Source organism: Ischnura elegans, chromosome 10 (genome assembly GCF_921293095.1).
Source record: "Ischnura elegans chromosome 10, ioIscEleg1.1, whole genome shotgun sequence".
Lineage (NCBI taxonomy): Eukaryota > Metazoa > Arthropoda > Insecta > Odonata > Coenagrionidae > Ischnura > Ischnura elegans.
The window spans coordinates 93,940,335-93,964,535 of NC_060255.1; the positions used below are offsets into that span (position 1 = coordinate 93,940,335).

Here is a 24,201-nt window from a genome sequence, read left to right on the forward strand (position 1 = left end):
AGTGAACATTTTATGTTGTACGAAAACCCGTTTACATCGTCAACAAATATTGCGACGCTCGGGTATAGCGTCAAAAATTTTGCTGTTCCTAGGTTGCAAAAGTGTTAGTGTGATTGGTACTATGTCCCAAAGTTAATAGACACCATTTGAAGAAACATCAAAAGCAAAAACAGGTCACAAGCTGGACGTTGAGCAGGTGACGGGATGCAACTCTTTTGTTTAATTGGTGTCTGGAGGGAACGGGGGCTGTCCCGCATACCTGGGTCTTATCCTTTCCCACCCCTACATTCTACAAGGTCACTGACACAGGCACACTGTATTGTATTGTTTGTTTCTTTAGTTACGGTAGATCATCAGTCGCTTCACTACCTACCTCCGTGTGAGCATCGCGTATGTTGACAGTTGTTTTATACGTCGTTAGTTGTGTTTTGTTTGTGCAATGCCAAGTTGTGGTGTCACTCAGATTTAAGGCTGCTTTTTTTATAATGTCACTCGGATATAACATTAAAAATCTTCTGGTCCCTTTGATGACGTTATAACCAAGTTCCACTGTATATATAAACCAGAAATTTCAGTTACTCAATAAAAGAATGCGGCATGATGCAATCGAGGGTTGATATCTTCCTGCATATAGTAAGTCTTCTATATACAAACTAGATGCGTTCCGAGACCTTGTTCATAAGTTGATAAACCTACAAATAGCTTAAGGGCTCAAGGGGAGCCCTTCGGGGATACAACACACCGGGGCTGGGAACCAAGTCAGAGACTTATATACTCGATCACCCACGGAGGGGCTGGAGAGGAAGGAGAAAGGAAGGAGGCGCCGCCGCGATAGGAGCCCGTTGACGCCCCTGGGGTAGGATAGGGTAGGAAGTGACGGGACGAGGGAAAAACACCTCAACGCTATAGAAGCGAAGAGGGCCCTACTATAAGTGAAACCAAGCAAAGCCATTAATGTGCCAGCGATTTTAGAGGATTTTCCTAAGAGGAAGAAAAATCCATCGATCAAACTGCTAGATGATAAACCTACAGTCCGTCCGCCAAGAGTTGTCGAATGACTGTTAGAAGGGTCTAGTTCAGGGTAGGGTGCAAGGTTGCCAAGTAAGAAAGCGACATGCCAACGTCACTTGTAAACAGAAGAGTTCCGTGAAGAAAGGAGCCAGAAGAGATGACGAGCGCGAAGGACCCAAAGGAAGAATCTCTTGTTTTGGTAATTGGAAATAAGGGCTTGTTTTGGTGGATCAGATTAATTTTGGTGCTTCATATGCAACTGACAACGTTGTATGACTAGGCGAGGGAGTGAGGCACCTTTGGGGAACAGCGATTGGCAGCAAACCATGCTGGTACAGGGTTTTCCAGCCCTTCTTTTGTGCTGTCGTCGGACAAATCCTGCCGGCCGGACTGCATGCAAGGCATTGAGGAGTACAGTTATCCTGCAGAATGCAACACTTCATAACAATTGTGTGCTATACTCTGTTCATTTTATCTCTGCGGGTGAGCTGGTGTGGCCAAAGCAAGTGGAGATGAGGGGAGGGAAAGTTTCTCAACATGTGACTTTGCCGTTGCCAATCAGCAAAAAGTAGGCGTGGCCTCAGTGAGTCGCTCCTCGACCTCTGCCAAGTGAACATCGTGAATCTGCTTGTGGAGCAGTGTTGCCAAATCTCATGCGTTCTCCTTGTATGTGACTAAGTATGCCTTCCACCAACGGTGCCTCATTCAACGCTGTAGCTGACGACGTCATGGGCTTCTGTGAAAGGATTATCCCCAATGCCTTCCAAATGAGTAGGTATATTGTCTCACCGCCGGGGCCAAAATACCTGTGGCCACCTACGACTCACACGTTTTCAGTGACCAAGTAGGGCGGCTATGTACATTTGGCATCGCTCCTCCTCTCTCTCTCGGTACTACCCCTCCATTATCAGCAAAGCCATCCGAGAATGTACGGGCTCTCACGAAATCTCACCCACAGACATAAAATGAATAGACTATAACCCACGATTGTGACGAACTCATCAAGCTGGGCGTGCGATGCAGTCGGAGCTGAAAAACATTGCTCTCCGCAGTAAGGAGGAACGGGCGAAACGCTGAACAGTTCCTAACTTCACACCAGATTCAATGACACTTTGTTCCGATTGTGTCCACAGTGAGAGTTCCTCTACGCCACACCACATCGCATCGGCCAAATCGATAGGTGCCAAATTCGAAATTTGAAATTTTTGAATGCTCGTATCTCTAAAAAGTTCATAAATCGAATGTGCGTAGGAAGAGGACTAACTGTACGCCTAATTTACGAGTCGTTAATAGTGGGTTACCATGATTCCACCGTACTGAATCTTATTACATGATGTAGCATGTTTATTGAGGAAAGAACCATAATTGATGCTCTTGGGCACAACACACGAGGAGAACTTCAATGTGGTGCAGTTATTAAAACTTAGCGTAGTGCATATCCACCTAAATGCTGTTGCTTATTCATAGAACTTCGTAATTAAGTTCATTTTTTAAATGATGGGACCAAATCTGAGGTTCGTAATTTCTTAATAACGTTCTTTTACTATAGATTGGATAGACCTTTTCGTTGGGACCAGTCATTTGCTTCGTAATAACGAGAACTTCGTAATAACATTGTTCGTATTAACGAGTCTACAGTAGTTTGCTTGTGAATAAGTGAATAATATCAAGTACATAAGTACCTATGCAAAGAGAGTACATATTCTTTTCATGGAAAGGTAATGGAAGAGGAGCATTTATGGGTTTAGTTTTTTAGGCGAATTAGCACAAAAATCTGACAAAAATTATCTTTTTCATTTGCTTTGGCTGTGTGGCAGGATTTCAACTTAATGAGCCAGTTTTCGCCAGACCCTGCATGCAGAAAAAGCCAATTTTTCCTGCATATTTGCTGATTTCACAGGGTTTTCCATAATTCCGAAATTCCCAGAGTATTCCAGGTTTTCCAGGTCAACAGACACCCTGCTTCCACCCCACTATGCTGACGTCCCAGCCCCGCTGCATTATGAAACCGGACCCAAAAGAATGAAAATGAAATTGACTTACCTAGTACTTCAGCGTTCACTTGAATGGAGCAGCTGTACATGGCAGCCATGAGGCGTTGAGGTTGTGCTTGGAACGCTTTCCTGCAGGCTTCTTTTACTCCAGACATTATTTGACCAGATAAGGGTCCATAAGGCATACTGGTAGCACCACTTTCACTGAAATACAGATGCAAATGACAATATCATGTCTCACATTCAATAAAGATACATAAATCAGAGAAGCTAAGCATTCGAGGAAATAACGATGGACTATCCAGCAGTGGGGAACTTGCATGAATTTTTTTTATTTCACAGGCGGACAGAAAATTATTTTCTAAAGTCAACAAAGAAAACCACATGTAAATCTGAGTTTTCCTTCGCGAGATATTCAATGATAAATATAACGAAGTTTAACGTGCGCCAACAACTCCCTCACCCCACAAGCCACTGCCGACAAAGCCTTGATGACATCAAAGGTGCCTAAACATCACACGGAGCAATTGTTGTGATTGTTTTTAATAGTTGCCAACAGTTGAGAGAGCTTAGTTTGTGAGACCTGTTGATTATTTTCTATTTAAAGATAAATATCCTACGATAGAGGCTTGGGATTTTGATGTTTACTGATGTCTGGTATGCTTTTATATACAATAACTTCATCCATTTATTCGTAAGTACCGGAGAATTCGTCGTTTAGGACTGCCTGTGCTTGTATTATGAGGTGAACTCCAGTCGATGCAACTTTTGATAGCTGATTGGAGACATCTAGGAACATTTTTTGTGCCAAAATACTGTTACTTTCAATGTGACATCTCCCGTTAAGCTACTGCAAATAATCACAGTGCCAGTGGTTGTAATGCACTAAGTTTTACAAGGTTAAAAAATATCAGCCAAGAGTTATCAGTGTTCCATCATGATAGAATTGTAAAAAGTGCTATTACGCTACCAATAAATGTCTAACAGTAGTGTACAAATTGTCAGTGGCGTGTTAACCTCTGTTGTTCACCGTAGATATGACATTTCACGATCAAGCAATTAAAATCAAAACTGTGTGTGAAGTTTGTTATTCTATTATTTCAACGAATAGTAGTGAAAAAAGTCACCTGTGTCACTTGCGTGGGCTAATTTAAGGCTTTAAATCAATGATTAAATAGTTGTTTCCATCATAACGAGCTCTGTTATTTTAAGTTGTACGTGATGAATATAAAAATGGTGGTGACTTCCAGTTTTTGATAGTTGTATTTGCCTATTTCCCACTATATTTTTATGGTATATGCTAGTATATTGCTTATGGATTTACCTATACCATTGAAATAGGTTGTAGCTTGTGTGTGTGTGTGTTGGCAGTGGAACCGATTCGCGATCTCACATGTGGATTGTGTGCAGACTGTTTTGCTGTGAATTCATACCTTAGGACGGATAGGACTACCTTCTCCGCTAATACGGCGTTGCCAAATTCAACAGCACAGCTCGTAAGCTGATGATCATTATCCTCCAGTATTACAAGTTTCTTTAACATCTCGATTTGCCGCTGACGTATAGCAATAATTTGTCATAACAAATTCCATGAGGGTCGTGGCATCAATTTTTGGTGTCCTAAAAAAAAGGCTGGTGTCCTAACAACCCCTGCCACACGTCTTTTAGGCGGCTTGCGGTGTATTATGCAGATGTAGATGAATTTTAGGTGTACTATTCGAACGAGCGGCTACGTTATCATCCATTTTTCTGATAACTAAAACATACGAAGTGAAACGCTTGTACTTCATCATCCCAATGTTGCATTATTAATATTCCAAGTAATAATCATGGCACAATAGCAATAAAAAACTTGCCCAAGAATAACATAACAAAAATAAGTGACGATGAGCGGCTAAATACTCCCTCAAAACAAATTTTACAGCGTGCGCTCAGCATATTTCCTAACTCCCTACCGTTGTTTAGCCACATATGACGTCACGCCTGGCCTCGGAAATGCTCGGGTGTCTTCGCGCAGTGGTCGGCTCAGAGAAATTTTTCTCGATTTTAAAGACAATTTTTTATTTCTTTTGATGATGAATGGAGAAACTTTAGGTATTTTTGTGAACCAATGTATCCATTTTACTTATTCAAAATAGTTTTTAGAGCAATCGACGACCCATGCAAGTTCCCCGTTATTCAATCATTTAGATTAAACTCAGTCACTACATAGTTACATGGCAACCAATGTTGAGGGAGTTCTTCACTGATCTCAAGACAGATTCAACTTATTCAATTGCCAATTATTTGAAGAGTCAAGAGATTTTGAAAGAGTTCCAGTCTGTTTCAGGAGAGTTGAAGTCATATGATTGAACATTCTACCTTTGTTCATGATGGTTTCAACCACCACAATATTACAATGGAGAATTCTTACAGGGTTCCCACTCTAACTACGTTATAAAATTCACGGTTTTTTCCAGGTTTTCACTGTCTAAACGTCATCAAATTCACTGTTTTCAGATAAGGCAATTAAGGCAGAAATATTGATCACGTAACAATCATCGGCCGCACGTTAACTAAAAATGTAACAGACGCGACAGATGCCTTGAATGCAAACGCAGCAATGAAAGTGCTCTCTCTCATGACGTCACCTATCGATAGCAAAATTCATGTCCGGCTAAAAGGGTGTGAGTGGGAAAATGAAGAGAGCAGGGTGGCTGGGAAGTGAAGAAGGGCCTGATTTTTTGCCAGGGTTAACCTCTTCCGATCGCAGGCTTAAGGTCAATGTGCTGTCATGGCACATGGACCAATTAATAGTTGCACTTTCGAATACACGTGTGCAGGTAAATGCATGGACATTGCCTGCACGTGAATGACCTTGAAACGTGATTGAAATATCTTTTTTTTTTTTTTTAACCCGTCTATCGTAGTTCTACAATCAAGTTTGAGAGATTTTTAAGGTTTTATGACAAAATTCACGGCTATTTCCAGTTTTTTTCACGGTAGACGAAATTCACGGCTTATTCACGGTTTTAAGGTTTTCACAGTTGAGTGGTAGCCCTGTCTTAGTTTCACCACCCTTCCCTTGTCTCCAAGAGTGCATTTAAATGGATTCACAAATGTCACCAATCCCATTGTTGATGTTAAAGTAATCAGAATTTCAGGGGGAAATAAGCTATGATTGGGGCTGTGAATCGTGATTTGTATTCATGACAGTATAATCTATCTAATCAGTGTAATCTATCAAATTTGTAGAGTTACAGGGCAATTCCTTTGGAATGCACTTGGAGTGATGGCAAATATTAAGAATGCATGGACCACTCAACACTCATTGCCACACTGCGCATATTTTTGAAAACCGATTAAATTGCACTCAAACAACTTCTGCAGGGGTTTTTTAAATTAATATTTACAAGAACACTTCGATAAGAGCCAACTTACGTCGTTTCATCTTCAACCAGATCCATAATTGTCCAATCCTCAACAACGAAACATACACCCATCATTGGCTCTTCGCAGAGTGGGCCAGCCAAAGTTGCAAGTTGAAAACCATTCACAAAGCTTCCACTATATTTCGAGAGCTGTTCACTTTTTTCATCTGAAATTCCTTTGGACGCACTCGTCTCATTCCAGAAGTTCAGATTCGGAGCATTTGGGATTTTGTTGAGCAGTATGTTTGGGCCGCAACGCTTTGGACCATAACTCCAAACATTATTCTCGGCACCTTCCCATTCCTTCCCAGCCTGGCTGAATTCCTTCTTCAACTTCATCCTCAAGTCTTCGACTGAACTCAAGATCTTTCCAGGAAGAGTGCTGGTGGGAACGTGTTCTGAGCCAGCAGCATCACTTTCCAGCCTCAGGTTTTCCATCTTCAGCCTGGCTTCATCCTCGGGAACATTCCTTTGGTCGTGATATCGGGCCATTGCTCTAATGGCATCACCGCTCTTTAGGAGCAAATCGGTCACGTTCTCGGGCAGCGGCTCCGCTCGAATTTTTAAGACTGAGCGTTTGTTTGGAGTTGTGACAGTGATAAGGCCATCATCATCAGAGCCATCTTCCTTTACCTGTTAGGAAGAAGAGAGAAATACCAGAGACGGCTCGAAAAAGAGGACTAAACATCTCAAACAACAGTAAGACATTAAAATATACCACCTAATATTAGAGGAGAATTTTCCAGCTATGAATAACTGGCATTGATGAGAGCATAATTTTTAAGGGAATAATATTGCTTGACTTCCTTCCCATACATAACCAAAAGAGTTTGACATGAAAACAACTAAATTTTATTAATCATATGGGGAAAAGGCAAAACAAAAACATACAGACGTATTAAAGTGCCATCAATACATAGTGGCCGCCTACTGCTCACCAAAATTCCAACCAAGACACCATAATATGAAGAATAAAACTAAGTAACTGTAACCCAACATCTAAGCCAAGTCCAGAAAATTAAGGCGAAAGGTGATTGCCCGGTAAACGCGTTTTCTAATTTAAGCGGTGATAATGAAAATATCGGAGTGAAATTTTCGCCATTGCATAAAAGTTAATGTATATGTTCTCCCTAGCTTATCCAAATTTACATAAAGTGGAAATTGCAATTTTAACACGTAGGAATTAAGTGAACGCATTGTGTTAAGCAAAAACCAATCACAACGGGAAATACCCAGCTACGTTAATAGTCAATTGCGAGTTTTAAAACCAAGAAATACACATGCATTAAGTCATAAATTGCCGAATAATAATGGCTAAAACAGGAGCCGTCGTAGGGCGTCGCTTGCGGCGAGGTGAGGGTACTAGAAGGACTTGATCGCTCGGCAAGAGGAAGGGGAGGCAGCGGTAGCACGGCAGGGGGAGGGGTCGGGTAGGGGAAGGAGCGTCCTCCCTCTTTCTTCGAAGCTTTGAGCTGCTTGATGGACTTAAAGGGAGGTAACGAACGACTCAGGAGCGCACAGGATAAGAAGTAGCATCTTGCAGTCGTGTGATCTTGTCACTTCTAGACAACTCCGAGAGAGTTATCGAGTTTCGATTTCTTCGGCTGGGGATTCTGGTCGCACTTTCTTCGATCGTGCCCATGCGACGCTAATTTTTTTCATTGTTGAATTTTGGTTTTGCCTGAGTCAAACAAGAAAGCTTATCGATGGAAACTACTAATTCTAAGAGGGACTATCGACGCAGCAAAAAGGGAGCCTTATTCCTGTCGGCAAAGAGGAAGAAGAGGTCAGCATAAAGTATCAGGAAGTGGCGAGTGAAGTGAGTATTCAGATATGACAATACAATGCATATATTATTATCTATTTGTAGCCAATTTTTAATATTTATTAACGTTTATCCACCGACTTTTCAGGAAATTAAGTACCACTGTAGATAATCCATAATATTTAGACCCAACTCATCATTTGAATTCTGAAGGCTTAATGTAAGTATACAGCTGTTATTTCACATTTTTTCTTTGAGTAATAGTTTAAATACGAATTTTTCTAATACTTATGAAATCATTCTCCATTACAAAATCACATACCCCAATCAAAGAAAATCGACTTTGTTGCTGTAGAATAAGTACCATATCTAAGTTCCAAAGGATGTTCTTAGAATTATTCTTAGAATTCCACTTCTTTACGGTAAACAGGCTCATATTCCGTAAAGTTCTTTAGAAATAATATCCGTAAAATAAATTTATGTCCTGAGTAATACTTAATTTTCTATAACGCATGGTAATCGTATTCGGACTTCCTTTTGTGAAGCTTTGGAATAGACGGGATTTGGGAGGTGTATAGGGCGGACGAAAATAGATTGGTTGATAATTCTCTCTATGTTCTACGCTTCCGATATTATTGAAGGAAAAACTTAATTTTTCGCGTACCAAGTTCAAAGTAGCCTCCGCTGAGGTCTGATATTCTTCATTTAAAGTCTCATATTTGATCTTGAGACAAATTTAACTGCGCAGACGACAATTTAGCGAAAATCTATGTTTTTCCGCGGGTTGGCCTGTCAAATAAGAAGATAAAGATAAAGATAAAATTTCCTTCCACTCAAATTAAGTATCTTTTATTTTAATTTTAGTCCATCCCGCTGTTGTATGCTTCAAATTATAGAGAAAAAGACCAATCTTCCTAACACACACACACCGCACTTCGCACGAGCCTTGCGCGACCACACGGACCACATATCCTCCCATTTATCCGGCATGTGAGTCTCACTGCGCACTAGGGCTGGCAACGGCAGCGGCCGCTCGAACTGAGAGGGGAAATAGCGAGGGCAGGGGGACTGGCGTCAGGCAGTCGACACACCTGATCCAAACTCCAGCTCATATTCCGGAGTGTGGGATCATGTTACATGAATGGCTCAGAGCGTCTTGTTATGAGGATTCGTTCCACGTAATGGCTAGTCCAACTTGACAACACGATCGGAGTTAGGTTGAAATGCAAAGAGGGAAATAATTTTCACAATACTTTTGACACGCTAGATGACATACATGAATACATTTTATTTGGGATGAATAAATTACATCGTATGCCTTTGCTAGCAAGTTTGATGCAAATTAAACGCAATGAAGAATCCTTATTTTCTGTGTGATAAAGACTTCGTTTCTAGCGGACACAATCATGCACAAGGGACACTGCTAGAAAATAATATTTTAGCCTTGTTAATTATGGCTAAAAATTTGGCAATTAAGTACAATTCACTACTAGTTCAAACCCATCCAAGACGCCTTTATGAAGTATTGTCTTGCGCCAGATTCAATGAAAGCTTTTCCCTAGAGGTTATTTGAGACGAAAATTCGTATAGTTTCGCTGCACGATGGACAGAATACTCTCGGGATACATCACCTTCTGAAGAAGAGTACTTTTACCCCAGGTTAATAAATACCTTGAATCCGTTCACGTTCGCTGTAGCTTTGAGCATTTGGCGTGCTGAACTCAAAGTTAATTAATTACGTTATTTCAATGATATAATTCCATCTGGGAATTGCAGCACACCCTTAGTTTATAATTTTCTAAGCTGCTTTATATGCTATAATTGCTGCATATAGTACTTACTATTGCTTTAATACATATGGATTTGTTTTTTATTTCAGGGACTCATTGGACTTAAGTACAGAAGAAGTGCATAATCCGGGTCTTGATTCAGCAATCAGCCTGATTAATGGGAGATTTATCGTTGACAGACAGCATTTCTTGAGAGAAATTCGATCTCTTGAATTCCATCGAACGACGTGCCTACTAAGCAGTAATGGATATTTCAGACTATTGTCTACGTCCACAAAATCTCTTGTTTGGCGCTTGGATTTTCAGTGTCCTTTTTGTAAATTGAAAAGGACGGTATTTAGCGAACCCAGCCACCAAGATGTGGAAACTGAGGAGAAAATTGGGGAAAACGTAAATACTTCCTTAAAAATTGCAGACAGTGCAGTTTGGGGGTTTATGTCAACAGGAGGAGGGCATGCCAACTTAGAGGAGGCATTCTCTACCATAGGAATGCGTAGTATAGACAAGGCAACCTTCGGAAAATGCGAAGAAAAATTAGGATAGGTAAGGCTGATAAATGTGTGATTGGGCATCGCACTAAAAGGTTGCTTCACTTGGATGTTAGAAATAAATATTGTTCCATGTGCGTCTATTTAGAAAAAATATGGGAATCGACTACTCGTGAGAAATGCTATAAAAATTGGAATTCCTCCTCGGGGGCTATGGAAGCCGATAAGGTTGTCAATGCATTTAGATCTAGCATGAAGCTGCATGGTTTGGAGTATCATTACCTTATTGGAGATGGCGACTCCACTGTAATGAAAAAAGTGAGGAAATTAGTTCCATAAGGTAGACATGTCAAAAAAAATGGAATGCGCTAATCATGCTGTGAAGTGCTACACCAAAGCTTTATTTAAAATTGTTGACGAAGGGCCCGATTTAAAAGCCATTTTAACGAGACAAAAATTCTGCGATTAAAAAAAGCAGCTCGCGGAGCCATTGCGCATAATTCTACAACAGGAAATAGCGTTGAATCCTTAATTAATGACTTGAAAAATGGACCTAAGCATGTGTTTGGGAGTCACGCACAATGCCGGGATTACTTTTGCGAAGCTGCTGACAGGCACCTGAAGACTTTCAGTGCCGAAGAAAATGCTGGCCTAGAAAAAATTGAGTTGGCTTTGAAGCCGCTTGTGCGCAAATCAGGGCAGTTAATTACCAACGACACTAGTAATCATGCGGATAATTTTATGTCACTCGTGGCCAAATTTTCCGGTGGTAAACAAGTGAACAGGAGAAAAAGGGGGTCATACCAACACAGGGCTTATGGTTCTGGTCTCGATTTCCAGGTTAGCCTATGTGGAGGTATTCAGCTTGGTAAGTTCTCAGTGGAAAAAGTCCCCACAAGGTGTTTAAATTTACTTACCAGCGAAGACTTCGGCGTGTACAAGCAGTGCAGAGGTGTTTAGCCAAGAAAGGCGTTTATAAACAAAAAAAATCTCTCAAAGAAGAATGATGGAGCTGATTATGGTGAAATGTGGACATGGACAACGAAGAATTGCAGAGAGAAGCGGCCGCACTAATGAAATCATTGGAAGTTAATCCAGCTTCAAGAAATAGACTGGAGAAAGAAACTCAGGGTCAATCGGAGCAGGAAAGATGGTGGGAAGAGGAAGAATCGCCTATCGTCGTCCAACTTCGGTATTATCTGCAAAAGGCGCACGACAAGTAAATGGGTCCCGATTGTGAAACGCCTTCTGTACAGCACTAAGTTCACCAATGAAGCGACTCAGTATGGGAAGATGCACGAAAAGGAAGCGATAAGGAAGTACGAGCAAATCTCAGGACGTCGAGTATCGCCATCGGGATTATTCATTGACCTAAATCAATGTTTCCTTGCCGCTTCTCCGGATGGCATAACCGATGACGGTGGCATTATTGAATTGAAATGTACCAAGTCGGCGGAAAATTTAACATTGGAAGATGCAGCAAAAACTATTAAGTGCTTTTGTCTTGACAAAAACTCTCAGTTAAAAAAAATTCATAATTACCATTATCAGGTGCAAGGTCAATTGCATGCCACAGGTGCGCCATTCTGTGAATTCGTGGTATGGACGAGGCAAGATTGCCGCTATACCAGAATTTTACGGGATGACGAATTTTGGTCGGAGAAAATGGAACAAAAATTGTTTTATTTTCTACAAGGAGGCTCTTCTGCCAGAGATAATCGATCCTAGAGCTTGTAGATCAATGGATATTAGAGAACCCTTTTGGTCCCCCGCAAATGAATGAAATTAATCATGTAATTTGAGGCGAGACGTTGTTAGTGTGTCATTTATAATTGAAAATTTTTGAAGAAAATAATTAAGTGGAATATTTTAGCTTCTTTTCAATAGCTTACGTGCCCAATATATTCTATTCTAATGTTTATGCTTTACTTTGTTTTCCTGAAGCGCTTTTTGCATCACGATTTATATTTCTGTTTTTCGCTGTGCTACTGGCTTTTTCTCATTATTTCGGGGTATACTAATTATAGGTACCTCAAACAACCGTACATGAATTACATCCGTCCATATTTTCTCAAGGAAAATTATTTTATTTTGTATCAGTCTGTACTTCTCTGTTTTTTTCCGTCACAATTTCAATCTGCTATAAGTTTTCCATATGTTGGGCTAATTAATAATTATTCCTTGCAAAAGGTTCTTGAAACTGAGCTCACTGAAACAGGTATTCTAGACTTACATTAGTAGAACCTCCATTGCCATTTTATGCTTAATCTGAGCCAACCATTTTCCATCTTCGTCGACAAATTATCTCCCTTGGCACGAGCATCACCTAGTATTGCGTGGCAACCACTCCCTTGACCAAAATATTTTCCTCCTCCTGTCCCAGCATCACGAATGCGCTCAACATTGAAAACCAATTTTTTTATTGCTCCATATGGTACTTTTGGGCAGTTATAAAATAGAAAATAATATATAAAATGAAAATTCTTTTTTTGTAATCCTCGTCAATGAAATGAAGACACATTTTACCGTGAGCCTAGACTAAGCTGATACTCGCGCGTTGACACTCACACGTGCGGCAGATAGGCACAAAATGGTTGTTATTCGGATCCTTGCAAAACCTTGCAGCTGATTTTTTTTACTATCATCTTAATAATACCTTACTCTCTTGTCACAGATTTACATTTTAACCATTTACATTACACGTAAATTGACGCCAAATTGTTTATAACTCGACATTTATGAGAGTTTTTGCGAAAAAAATGACGGCTATATTATTATTTTACTAAGTAACTTTTCTGGTTCAATGCGTGTGGTCCATGGGGTCGACTCCGGTTAGGGTTAGCGGCGGCGGAGAGTACGGCAACAGAGTAAGCGTGTGGATGCGATATGACCACATTCACTTTTATATCTGGATAATAGATTTAATCGTGATAGAAAACGATCACCAAAAAGTAAAATTAATAAATATTGCTACGAATGACTCTTATTATGCAATCTCTGGGCACTGAAAGAGGTACACTGAGAGATTTCTTTCTTTTGACTGCATTTCATATACTACTACGGAGAATCGACTAACGTCGTGTGCTTTAAGTATGGTAACGGTCTCTTTTATTAACAAAAAAACTCTCTATCTAGGCAAGACCCATCTATGATCCATGGCCTCCACTTCCTAGCCTCCCATACCTATCAAAAGGTCTACCGAGTGGTCATGGGAGTGGTTTTTGGCTTAGATATTCGCAGGAATATTTTCTATTTCATATTGAAATGCATTTTCACATTTGGTTGTTCTTATGCTACGATGCCGAACGGTTCTATTTGTTGTGTTCCTGTTGCTTTTCTTGAAAACCGAATACTTCGATTTTTTTCTGTGTTGGTTAGATTCATACATCCAACTGTAAAAGCATCTATTTTAGTCGAAGTAACGTTGATATTCTATTTTGACTGCATTGCAAATAATGGTTTCTTATTTTATTTTTGCTAACGGTCATTTTGTTCTTTTGATTGAAAATTTTAATTCACTTCACGTAATTTCGGATTTTATTTGTAACTTGACTTCTTTTCTCATTTACACTTCCTTCTTGGAACACCATCTTTTCCATTTTATTTCGTTTATATTTTTCGAAATTTCTCTCTTTAATTCCATCTAATTTTAGGATCTTTTTTAAGTTATGTAAAAATTTAGGTATAAATATCTCCCAAAGAAATTTCACACTTGCAGCTGCATGATATCCTATTGAAATGTAGGAAGCAAAAATCTAATGCAAAAGCATTTATGTGGCGAAATATATTGCTACAAAATTGCATTTTGCAAAGGATAGCATTGTATCTTCATAGTGAATTCTTGAATGGATTTATTTGGAAATACGTGAGGAAGTGGAATGAACGTTCAAGAGTGAACAATAGATTCCATAAAACGTGATGGAAAATGGCTCAAGACAGTAATATATTTTCCGAAAAACTTTCTTGAATGCTTGCAGGGTACATCATCCTTATCCAGTAAGTTTATTAGGTTTACATTCTTGATTTTAAGTAATCTATAACTATTCCTTATGCAGCATAATGTACATGCTGCTCCAGTTTAGCCAGTGCAGGTGGACGTCCAGTCGTATGTTTTCAGGGAGGAAAACGAAAGGCTTTATCCTCCCATTCCGCTGAAGTTCTTTCATTTTCAGCAGATATTAATGTAAGGGATGAAGGCAATGAGGCCACCTCCAAGCTAATAAAGGAACCTACAATGACCAAGAGGGACCCTTGCCAAGTGGAGAAAATGCAACCCCGAGTCTTATATGATGTCAGATGAAGAGGCCCTCTCACTAGGTAATTGCGTCCATGCAGCTCTCAAAATTTCAGTACAAGGGTATTCGAAAATTTGTGAAATGCCATGGACATAATCTTTACCCCAGTTATGAGAGAGTGAGGTGAACAAAAGCGGATCCAGGGGGGGCACGGGGGCACGTGCCCCCCCAGACCCTCAAAAATATGCATGATATTTAATACGGTCCCATTATCATTGCATTCGTTTTATATTACGAGGTATCCTCGTGCCCCACCCAGAACAAAATCCTGGATACGGCCTTGCTTGTGCCCCTCCCAGAAGAAAATCCTTGATCCGCCCCTGGAGGTCAACATAGGATTCAATTTACCCGAGTGATATTATTGTAGGAAAGGGCATATATGAAGTTACCAAAAGTCGTCTGGAAATTGGATCTCGAATCATAACTTGCATTTTTACAGACCCAAGTCCCTCGTCGCATATAAAGTGCATTTTAATTTGCAAATACGGCTTTGACAGCAGTTAGGACATACGCAATATAACGTACCATATGCGGGAACGAGAGCATAGTCTCATGAATTCTTGTTCGTAAGCTCTCTTGCGCCTCTTTGTTTGGTAAAGGATAAAACAGGTACCTAAAATTCAAAAGTCATCACAATTATTCTAGATATCCTCTCAAGATAGCCATCTCTGGCCCTTTAAAAACTATTATTGAATGCCACCGTCCGTACATGAAGTCTTCTTTAACGGATCTGATATTGCAAATGAGTCCTTTTTGCCCTTGGGACAACTGTCAGAGAAAGCAATGGAGGCGCGAAATGAGGACGTGGACTATTCATGAAACCACTGCACGAGGGTAAATTTGGCAATTTTCAGGAAAAATTGAGGGTAGTAGTTTCTCGCTAAATTTGTTCAACTTTGTATTTACAGCGTTTTTCGCTTTCAGCCCACTATGCGCCTCCACGATAGGAGCCCGAGGACGCGTTCAAGGGGGTATCGACGGAATGGAAACATCCCGCGCCGTCATTTCGGTGACGCGTGCTACCACTAGCGAAGCCGAATTCACAGTCCTCAAGGAAATGGCCGATCATCCAATACACACAATAATATACAGATATGTCTATAGAATCTGTTTTCGGGCAGACACATCATGCGACCTGGTGCGGCCCGCACACCACCTTACGTATCTGAAACGACGAGAGCAGTGGGGGTTTGAGGGAGAGAACCGAGAGACCAAGAGAGAACCGGCACGGCGGCAGACCGAGTCGGGAGTTCGGGTCTTTGAGAGGGGAGGGTCGTTGTGAGGGGAAGTTGTCCTGGGATGAGGGGAATAAACTTGGAGGGGGTGATCTATGATTGCACGAAGTTCCTGCAGTGGTCATAGTGGGTCGCTCATGCCATTCGACGGTAGCTCCATCTCTACCTCGAGAATCTCACCTCGTGCCTGTCGTGTTTAGCCTTAATCAATTTCTGTAAGTGGAAGAATTTCCCTCCACGAGGCTCCAGCACAAAAAGGTTAAAAGATCAAAATTTAACATGGTAAAAAAAACAAGGAATCTAATATGAAATGAACATTAACAAAAGGAGCATAAATGGGGGCAGAATACAAAAGCAACACCAAAAAAGGTGACAAATGAAATCCGACTATTGAATAAAGTATGGATAGCAGAAAATGAGAGTAAAATAATATCAAAAGTAAAGAATACACATTATAAAGATTACATGAAATCAGATATAGAAGGTGCAGATGGCAGAAATTCTATGCATGTTAAGTGGAATAGTAAAAAGTAGAACTAAAAATCAATGTGTTAAATTTGATGCCCGTAGAGTTACTTAAAATGGTGATACAATTGAATAAGTTTACAAAGAAGGAGCTAACATTTTTAAATGGCGGTGAACAGTACAGGTAAAAGTACCGCGAAAAATTAACTGGACATAACTACACTTACATCATAAAAAATTAATCAATTACGTAGAATTATGTACAAGTTACCGATTACAAAAAGTAATTAGTAAAATTAGTTACAGTTACAATCACTTCTAGTTAGATTATCCACCTTAGAGACCACATAGCAACTGTCGAATGTTAAAGTAAAAATTTGGAATAATTGAGTCATAGAAATTGCTACAGTTGGAATTTCAATAGGGTAGTTTCCTTCATCAAAGAAAACGAAATGCATTGATTGCTATTCGTTACCCACCATTAGGGTTTTCATAATATACAAATTATTTGGTTTTAGAAATCCCAGCTTAGACGAATGGCAATGGTCAATTTTAACCTCATTTGAAAAAGGTCAGATTGGTGCCCATGCGATTCCTTTCCACGTGACGTCACAGGGACCTAGTTTCTATACGAGTAGATAGAAGTTTTACATCGTCTGAGGTTACCAATTCATGCATGAGGCACAGAGCTCAAGAAAACACCTCTTAATAATCACCAATTAAAATTGCCTATGGTCGAAAAGTCGTCGTCTGAGATTATCAATGCATGCAACGGGCACAGAACTCAGGGAAGCATGTCTTAATAATCACCTATTAAAATTGTCTAAGGTCAGAAAGATTCCTTCGTTTGATAGGGTATTAATAATCCTTATTTAAGCCAAGCGCTACCTGCTAGCAGCCTGCATCGTATCAGCGCTCAAAGCCTCGCCCCAAGGTCACCTCACATGGCGACAGCCGGAACCAGAAATGCGTCACACGAACTTTTTCCCATCATTCCTACTTAGCCGTCGTGTTTTCGCGCGCTTGAAAATTTTCACTTTTCATTTGATCGCGAAAAATAGATATCGTCATTCGATAATCTAAGAACGTGAAATACGTACTCCAGGAGTAATAATCTTTCGATTTAGGCAATAAAAAAATAATAGGAAACCACCCTATTGCGATACATAAATTTATAACAGCTGCAACAATACAAGGGGTGCCATATTTTGTACCCATCATACGTAGGCTACAATGCAAGAGTGGCTGAACCTAAACAAGCAAATTATGGTACTCAGGGACTGGAAGTTATCTGTAGACTTAGGTAAATTAGTGAAATCGGTAAAGTAATCGTCAATTAAGAGCAAATAAGGATTAGAACAAAAGAAAAAAATTCCTCTTTCACCGCAAGGAGTAAATAACAAATAAAAATAACATTTCTTAAAAAGTAACCATTAGAAGCACAAATTACTGCAAAAGTAATTGTTACAAGTAATCTGATAACTTTTACTCAACTACTTAGCAACACTGGTGGTGAAATACAAATAAAGATAATAATAAACATTGTTAAGTTGGAATATGTAATAGGTTGAATTTGTAGAGAGCTTTTAATTTAAGTGTTTAAACTGAGCATGAATATTTTGAAAAAATTACTTTAATAAATGAGAATATGTATCAGTCATTATAACTGTGTTATGTTTGATGTACTGCATTATGATTAAAGCATACATGTATACCAATCAATGAAGAGTCAAACGAACAATACATAAAAAGATAGGTTATGTAACCATATTCATTGTGATTACATACTGATTGTAGAGCACACAATATTTATCGTTCTCACCTTCTTCACGGAAGTATTGTGTTCTTGAATCACTTCATTGACCATATCCACTTTAGGAGGATGTACCACTGTCTCTCTGAAAGGCACGATTGGTTCAGAGGCATTTATTTCTATCTTGGCATACCTAAAAAGGAAAGCAACATAAATGTTTTAGCCTCAGTTAACTAATAATGAAAGCAAGTGACAGGGAGAAACCTGAAAAATCAATATATTAGTTCACTGAAATTATATCAGTTCACTGAAAGAGAAAAAAATCCCAGGCAGATATGTTAACAGTATTTTGGCAAACTTACTCAGCCAAATAAAAAATTTAAGCTTCATGCAATGCTATTTATCCATTTAGGGTCATAAAAATCAATGACTAAAGAGTATTCCTAGAGTCACATAGATAATAATGATTGAATACATCAAAATTTATTAATTAATTTTCCCTACACCAATTTCTGTCAGTAAAAATAAATTGTTGACCATTTTTTACTTAATGTAAAGGTTTGCACTAAAAAAAGTTTCAAAAGTTACTCACTTTTCCTGAATTTTCAATGACTGTGTAAGAAATTTTACTGACTCTTTATGCATATATTTCTACCAATTCACATTAAATTACCCATTTCAGAAAAAAATGGGGGAAGTCTCTAAGGCTGTTATAATTTTGAGAGCAGCCAGAGGCAAGGTGATGCTCGGCATAAAATGACTCTGATACTTCAAGAACAGCAATGAACTGCAGCAACCCATAAAACTGCTATTACGAATATACATACTTTCTTGTTAGGTGCAAAGGATGGTGATATCTTTCTCTCTGTGATGATATCTTTGTCTCTGTGACTTCCGCACTGGCTCATTTTCGTAACAATGTTTTTTCTCCAATATGTCCAAAATTTGAAAGTCACAATGATATATTATTTTTGCATTTGTAAGATGAATAATGTAAGCATATGTCACATGAAAATTCACATTTTTTCGACGGGTCAATTTATCATTATAACAAATACTGACAGTGCTGTAGTTGGGCCGGTATGTCGTACCCCCTAAAATCCAAACTCCTTATAAGCGTACTGGTTAAAATACCTTATTAAATCTGTAAAAAAGAACCCTACTGTGAATTGTCCAATGGATTTCTGAAAGAAAGATAGCAAATGATTATTTATTTGTGTGCGCGCCGATTCTGCAGTTCTGCAAACGGAACCAGTATCTCAGAATACGCTAGAATAGCTTAAGGATTAGTATTCTGTGGTTGAGGTAATCGAAATGAAATTTCACTTGATTAAAAAAAACTATATTCGTGGTATTGCGATACAAGTTCACAAAGCAACACAACGAAAGAGTCTTGAACATGTGACCGGATTGACGCCTTCTCCATCGGAGTAGTCGAGGCCACAGGTAATGTCTCTCGCTCTGCACAGCCTTACACACGGAGCGAATGTAAGCGAGTGAGAGATGGTCAGTCTGTCTGCCGTCGAGCAGCATGTGACATGGCCCGAAGACAGTTGCGCAGTGATATTTGGACAATTTGTTCATAGATATCTTGCGGCAAAACTTGGAACTAATAGAGTATGAGTTGGAGTATGACATTTCAATCGCGGCCGGATGTATAATATACATTCAGCTGTTGGCATTTTTTGTTGAGTGCCACCTAAATTTTTTTCCCAACTACAGCACTGGATACTGATATGGTGATTCATAGTCCGATGATGCAATATTGTAATTAAATGGGTACAAAATCTAATGCTAACGTTATTTTGTTCAAATACAATGGAGAATCTCATGCTGGAAATATTAGAAGCAGATCGCTACAAAACTGCAAAAACTAGAAATACATGTTGTTTCACCAGCCTGGGAAATAGCGTCATAACATTCAGCATTTCTGTAGGTGCTCACTAATTTGTAAATTAAATAGGCATTCATTCTTCATTATATAAGTATAGCACAGTTTGTGGCTGGACCATATCAGTTGCGTTACAACAATGATATCTATATAGCCTATAGGCTGCAACAAAGAGAAACTCTTCAGATAATGCGGTATTTGGAAGTTACATTGAATAAATTGACATGGTATTACAATTTCTCAGTAAAATTTTACTGAATACTCAGAGGTTCTCTCTAGAAGGGTTTTTCTGTAATTGCATACGCACTTTAATGCATTTGATGGATTATCTGAGTGAATGATGGATAAATCATAGAATAACACAAACCTTTCCCTCAAATCCACTAAGCATCTTTCGAGGTGCACTCCACCCGCAGTGGCCAGGACATGTTCCCCAGTCTCCTGAACAAGAACCTGAACAGCAGCGTCAGCCTGGTTGAGCAAACGCAGGCCTTTCACCAGAGCCGGCATTTCCGATGGATTTTTGGGCTCAACCGCCACACGAAAGATGGCCATTTCGCCCATCAATGATGACTGAGACTCCTTAAATGAAGGGCAACCGATACTTGTCGACAAGGTTGCAGACTTGAGCACATGTTCCTCCAATCCACCAATTCCTGGAATTAAAATATAAAAAAAAACAGTGCATTGAAAGTTCATAGACAAAGGAAACTTTCAATAGTTGTTTATGAGGGTCCAAGAATTAATAAGTACTAGCAGTCCACCCGATGTTACTCAGGAAGTGGGAAACTTAGAACTCCATTAATGTATCCCACCGTTGATTCAAATTTGAAGTAAGACAGTGAGAGCAAGATGCTGATCAGCAAACAATAGAAAAAACAATTTCCTTACACTGTGCACTGGATCAGCTTTTACGACATTGATCATTATGAGTGGGTATGTATACAGACCAAAAACACCATGTGAACACATACGCCGGCAAAAACATTTGAAACGAAAGAATCAATAGGAGAGTGAAGTACCTTTTGAGTTATGTTTTCCCTTTATGCACGTAACGAGGTGTGCCTACCCTGCAGGGTGTCCAATCGCAGAAGTAGTATGACGTGATGTAACAAATGGTAATGAGAAAACGGTGAAAAGGATGCATCGGACACAACTGAAAGTAACACTATGGGGTTCCGGAGCATGAAATACACTTACTAATCATGGTCGCAATCCCAGCAGCCGTACGAAAATGCATTGCAGCCAGACAAACAGACATCCTCTTTTATATAGTACAGTACACTCCTGATTATCCAGGGTAATGATGGGGAGGGACGGCACGAATAATCGGAAAACACGGATAACACAAACTTTCACTTAAATGTCTCGTAATGTTCATAATTTACCGAAAACAAACTTTAAATTATTATTTACGCATTTATTCTGTTATTTAAGAGTGCTTCCCAGACTCATTGAGAGCTTTATTCGCCAGTTCGCGATCCTTTTAGCGGTGATCACATGGTTGCACTCGTATAATTTATGCTGCATGTGAGGCCTGGTTTAGAAAACCACACATCGGTGGCTGTGTGATCACGGATACTGAAAAGTGGTTTGCACGAATGCTTCAAAACCACTGCTCGACATCGGAAACTACACTATCAGGCACCACGCCACGTAGTTGCGTCTCGCACAAGTTGCCAAGGTTGCATCTGCTGTGGGACGTATACCGTGATCACAGAGTGCAGTCGTGTACTACGAGGCTTGGAAAACTGGAACACGGAGCTCTCGTGAATGAAGCAAGCACACGGTCGCTTCCGTTTTACCAGGGGGATTCTAACAGAAATAATAAGCCCGGTGTATCCTGGCATTAATGCAGTAATTCCGATGATTTTGCGTCCCATTTTATTTTTTTTATAAAGATCGCGGAAAAAATTGAGCTAGAGTGAAAATCATGCATGGATAATCCGCAACCTGGATAAACCGCAGCCGGATAATCGGGAGTCTGCTGAATTTTCATTTATGTTAGAGCATAAAATCTGTCCCAAGTAACAGTTACTGACTGTAATGATTATCAGAGAGTATAAAAATTGAATAACATCACATGAACTCCATTCGTTTATAATGTATAGATTTATAGCTATTTGTGTGTGTTGTTCCTACATTTTTGATGCATGCAATTGCAAAAACACTTTGTTTCATACATGTATAATTACAATTGAATGGGTATTTAATTGTTTTTCCTTTTTCAAATCTTTGGGAGGGGCGGCGTCCGAGAGTCCTCACGGGCAAGTCGCCACTAATTACTCACGAAATCCATCCATTTCACCATTTCATCATTCTTCCATAACACCAATTTCAAAAGCTACCAATACCCTCATTTCTCCCCTACTGCCATAGTCCATGCATCCCCACAATAAAGATGTGTGCTCGAAATCTAATTCCTAATTAATGGCTTCTCAACTTCAACGCTCACATTTTCAGCTGTAAGAAGACGACTCCTTATGAGGGATGCCCTCTTCTCTTTGGCTATTATACTCACTAGTTCCTCCTTGCTTCGTCCATCTTTGGTCACTCAGTTACTCACTGAACAGACAATACTCATCATCAAAGAATATATCTTCTGATGAAGATTTATCTATGGTACTTCACTATACAAACTTTGCCTTTGCAAGCTTTGACACTAAGTATACCGCCATCTTTGCTTACTAGTCACAATTCCAGCAATATCCCCCATGGCTCAAAGAGCTTTCCAGACAACTTCCAAAAAAAATTTTCTAGATACTCATCACATCTGATAAATGCTGTATTCAGGGTCATTTTGCAGCACACAAAGCAAAGGCTCGTTGTGCAACTAATATTCCAGCAGTATGATGAACACTTGGAAAAACTCAGCAACAACTTTTTCGACTTAAAAACACTCTTCATCCACTTAAAGAATACTAACAGTTGACCATTTGGACCATTTGGCTTTCATTAAATACATTCACAGCAGTTTATCCTTGAACCAGAGAGAAACTGCACTGCTTGAGAGCTGTGTACCAGCAGACTGCGGCTGAAAAAATTCTCTTCTATTGCAGGCCAAAAACCTTTTGTTTTCTTTCATTGTTTTTAGTTTTAATCTAGTCATTGTCTTTTTCATGATAACTAGAATTTTCTTCAGGTCTCTCTGTCTCTGCTACATCTTTTACACCATGGGCAAATCACAGCACATTTTCATTCGCATACACTGCAACACACATTCTTCTAAAAGAAATTTCAGCAGGTGAAACCAAATAATTTTACAATAATAGGTTAATAGGTTATAAATATTGAAATATCTAAAATAAAATTTCCATTTATGGAAGTACATATGCATTACCAATTTTAAGTACATATTTTTTTAATTGGATAAGCATGAAAAAACACACATCTGATTGGTCAATGCATGAGTTAACCTCAGAATTATCATTCAAGTGCAACCCCTGGTGATACAGTGAATTGAAAGAACGTAAACTGGTACCTACCAATGATATTCCCGGCAGGAGCCTCCTCCAGCACCTCAAGTTCCCTGCCCATCAATAGGAACACATCGCTGACAGTGGCGACGGAAATATGCTGTCCAGACTTCAAGTCCTTCAGGGTCAAGGACGGGTCAATCTCCTTCCCGTCCCTGAACTGCAAATAGAATTTATATTTTTATAAATCACCACCACAAGAAAAAACTACATAGATTAACACTAGAACAACAGCCCAGGTCATTTGGGCTATTTTTTTTTTAATTTTCCATGGATGTGGTCATAATTCTGTTTTGAAAAGAGTGGCAGTGAATTTTCTCCAATGATGAAAATGTCAGTGCTAGTGAAGCTAGATTTCTACCATGTGCAAAGAATTTTGGTGTTTAGTAAAACAGCATTTTTCCAGCAAATAATATGAATGGAATCCACATTAATTGCCAAGGGTAAAAAAATTCCCAGGATCTTTGACTTTCCCGGCCACTGCACACACCGGTACACTAATCATGTCCTCAATTCCAAAGACAATTTACCAAGGTTCATGGTGCCGGGGGCGCTGCTAGGAATTGAGGCTAGGGGGGGTTTTAGTGTAACTAATACTTGAGGGTGTGGGGGTATTGCATACCCACCA

The 24,201-nt window shown here is 39.5% G+C and overlaps 1 protein-coding gene and 1 long non-coding RNA gene across 3 annotated transcripts in view; one reads left to right on the top strand and one right to left on the bottom strand.

Moving 5' to 3' along the window:
- Nucleotides 1-24,201, bottom strand: part of LOC124166888 (elongation factor-like GTPase 1) — a 65,614-nt gene that overhangs the window by 21,585 nt on the left and 19,828 nt on the right. For both annotated transcript variants that reach the window (XM_046544601.1, XM_046544600.1), the window contains exons 11-15: nucleotides 23,583-23,733; nucleotides 20,465-20,753; nucleotides 18,276-18,399; nucleotides 6,426-7,048; nucleotides 3,055-3,209 (exon numbers count right to left, since the gene is read on the bottom strand). In XM_046544601.1, coding sequence (XP_046400557.1) covers nucleotides 3,055-3,209; nucleotides 6,426-7,048; nucleotides 18,276-18,399; nucleotides 20,465-20,753; nucleotides 23,583-23,733 — 1,342 coding nt within the window. The remainder of the gene's footprint in view (nucleotides 1-3,054; nucleotides 3,210-6,425; nucleotides 7,049-18,275; nucleotides 18,400-20,464; nucleotides 20,754-23,582; nucleotides 23,734-24,201) is intronic.
- On the top strand, nucleotides 7,748-10,572 carry LOC124166892. The gene is made up of 3 exons (XR_006866525.1): nucleotides 7,748-8,234; nucleotides 8,329-8,400; nucleotides 10,060-10,572. It is a non-coding gene; the product is annotated as an uncharacterized LOC124166892 (long non-coding RNA).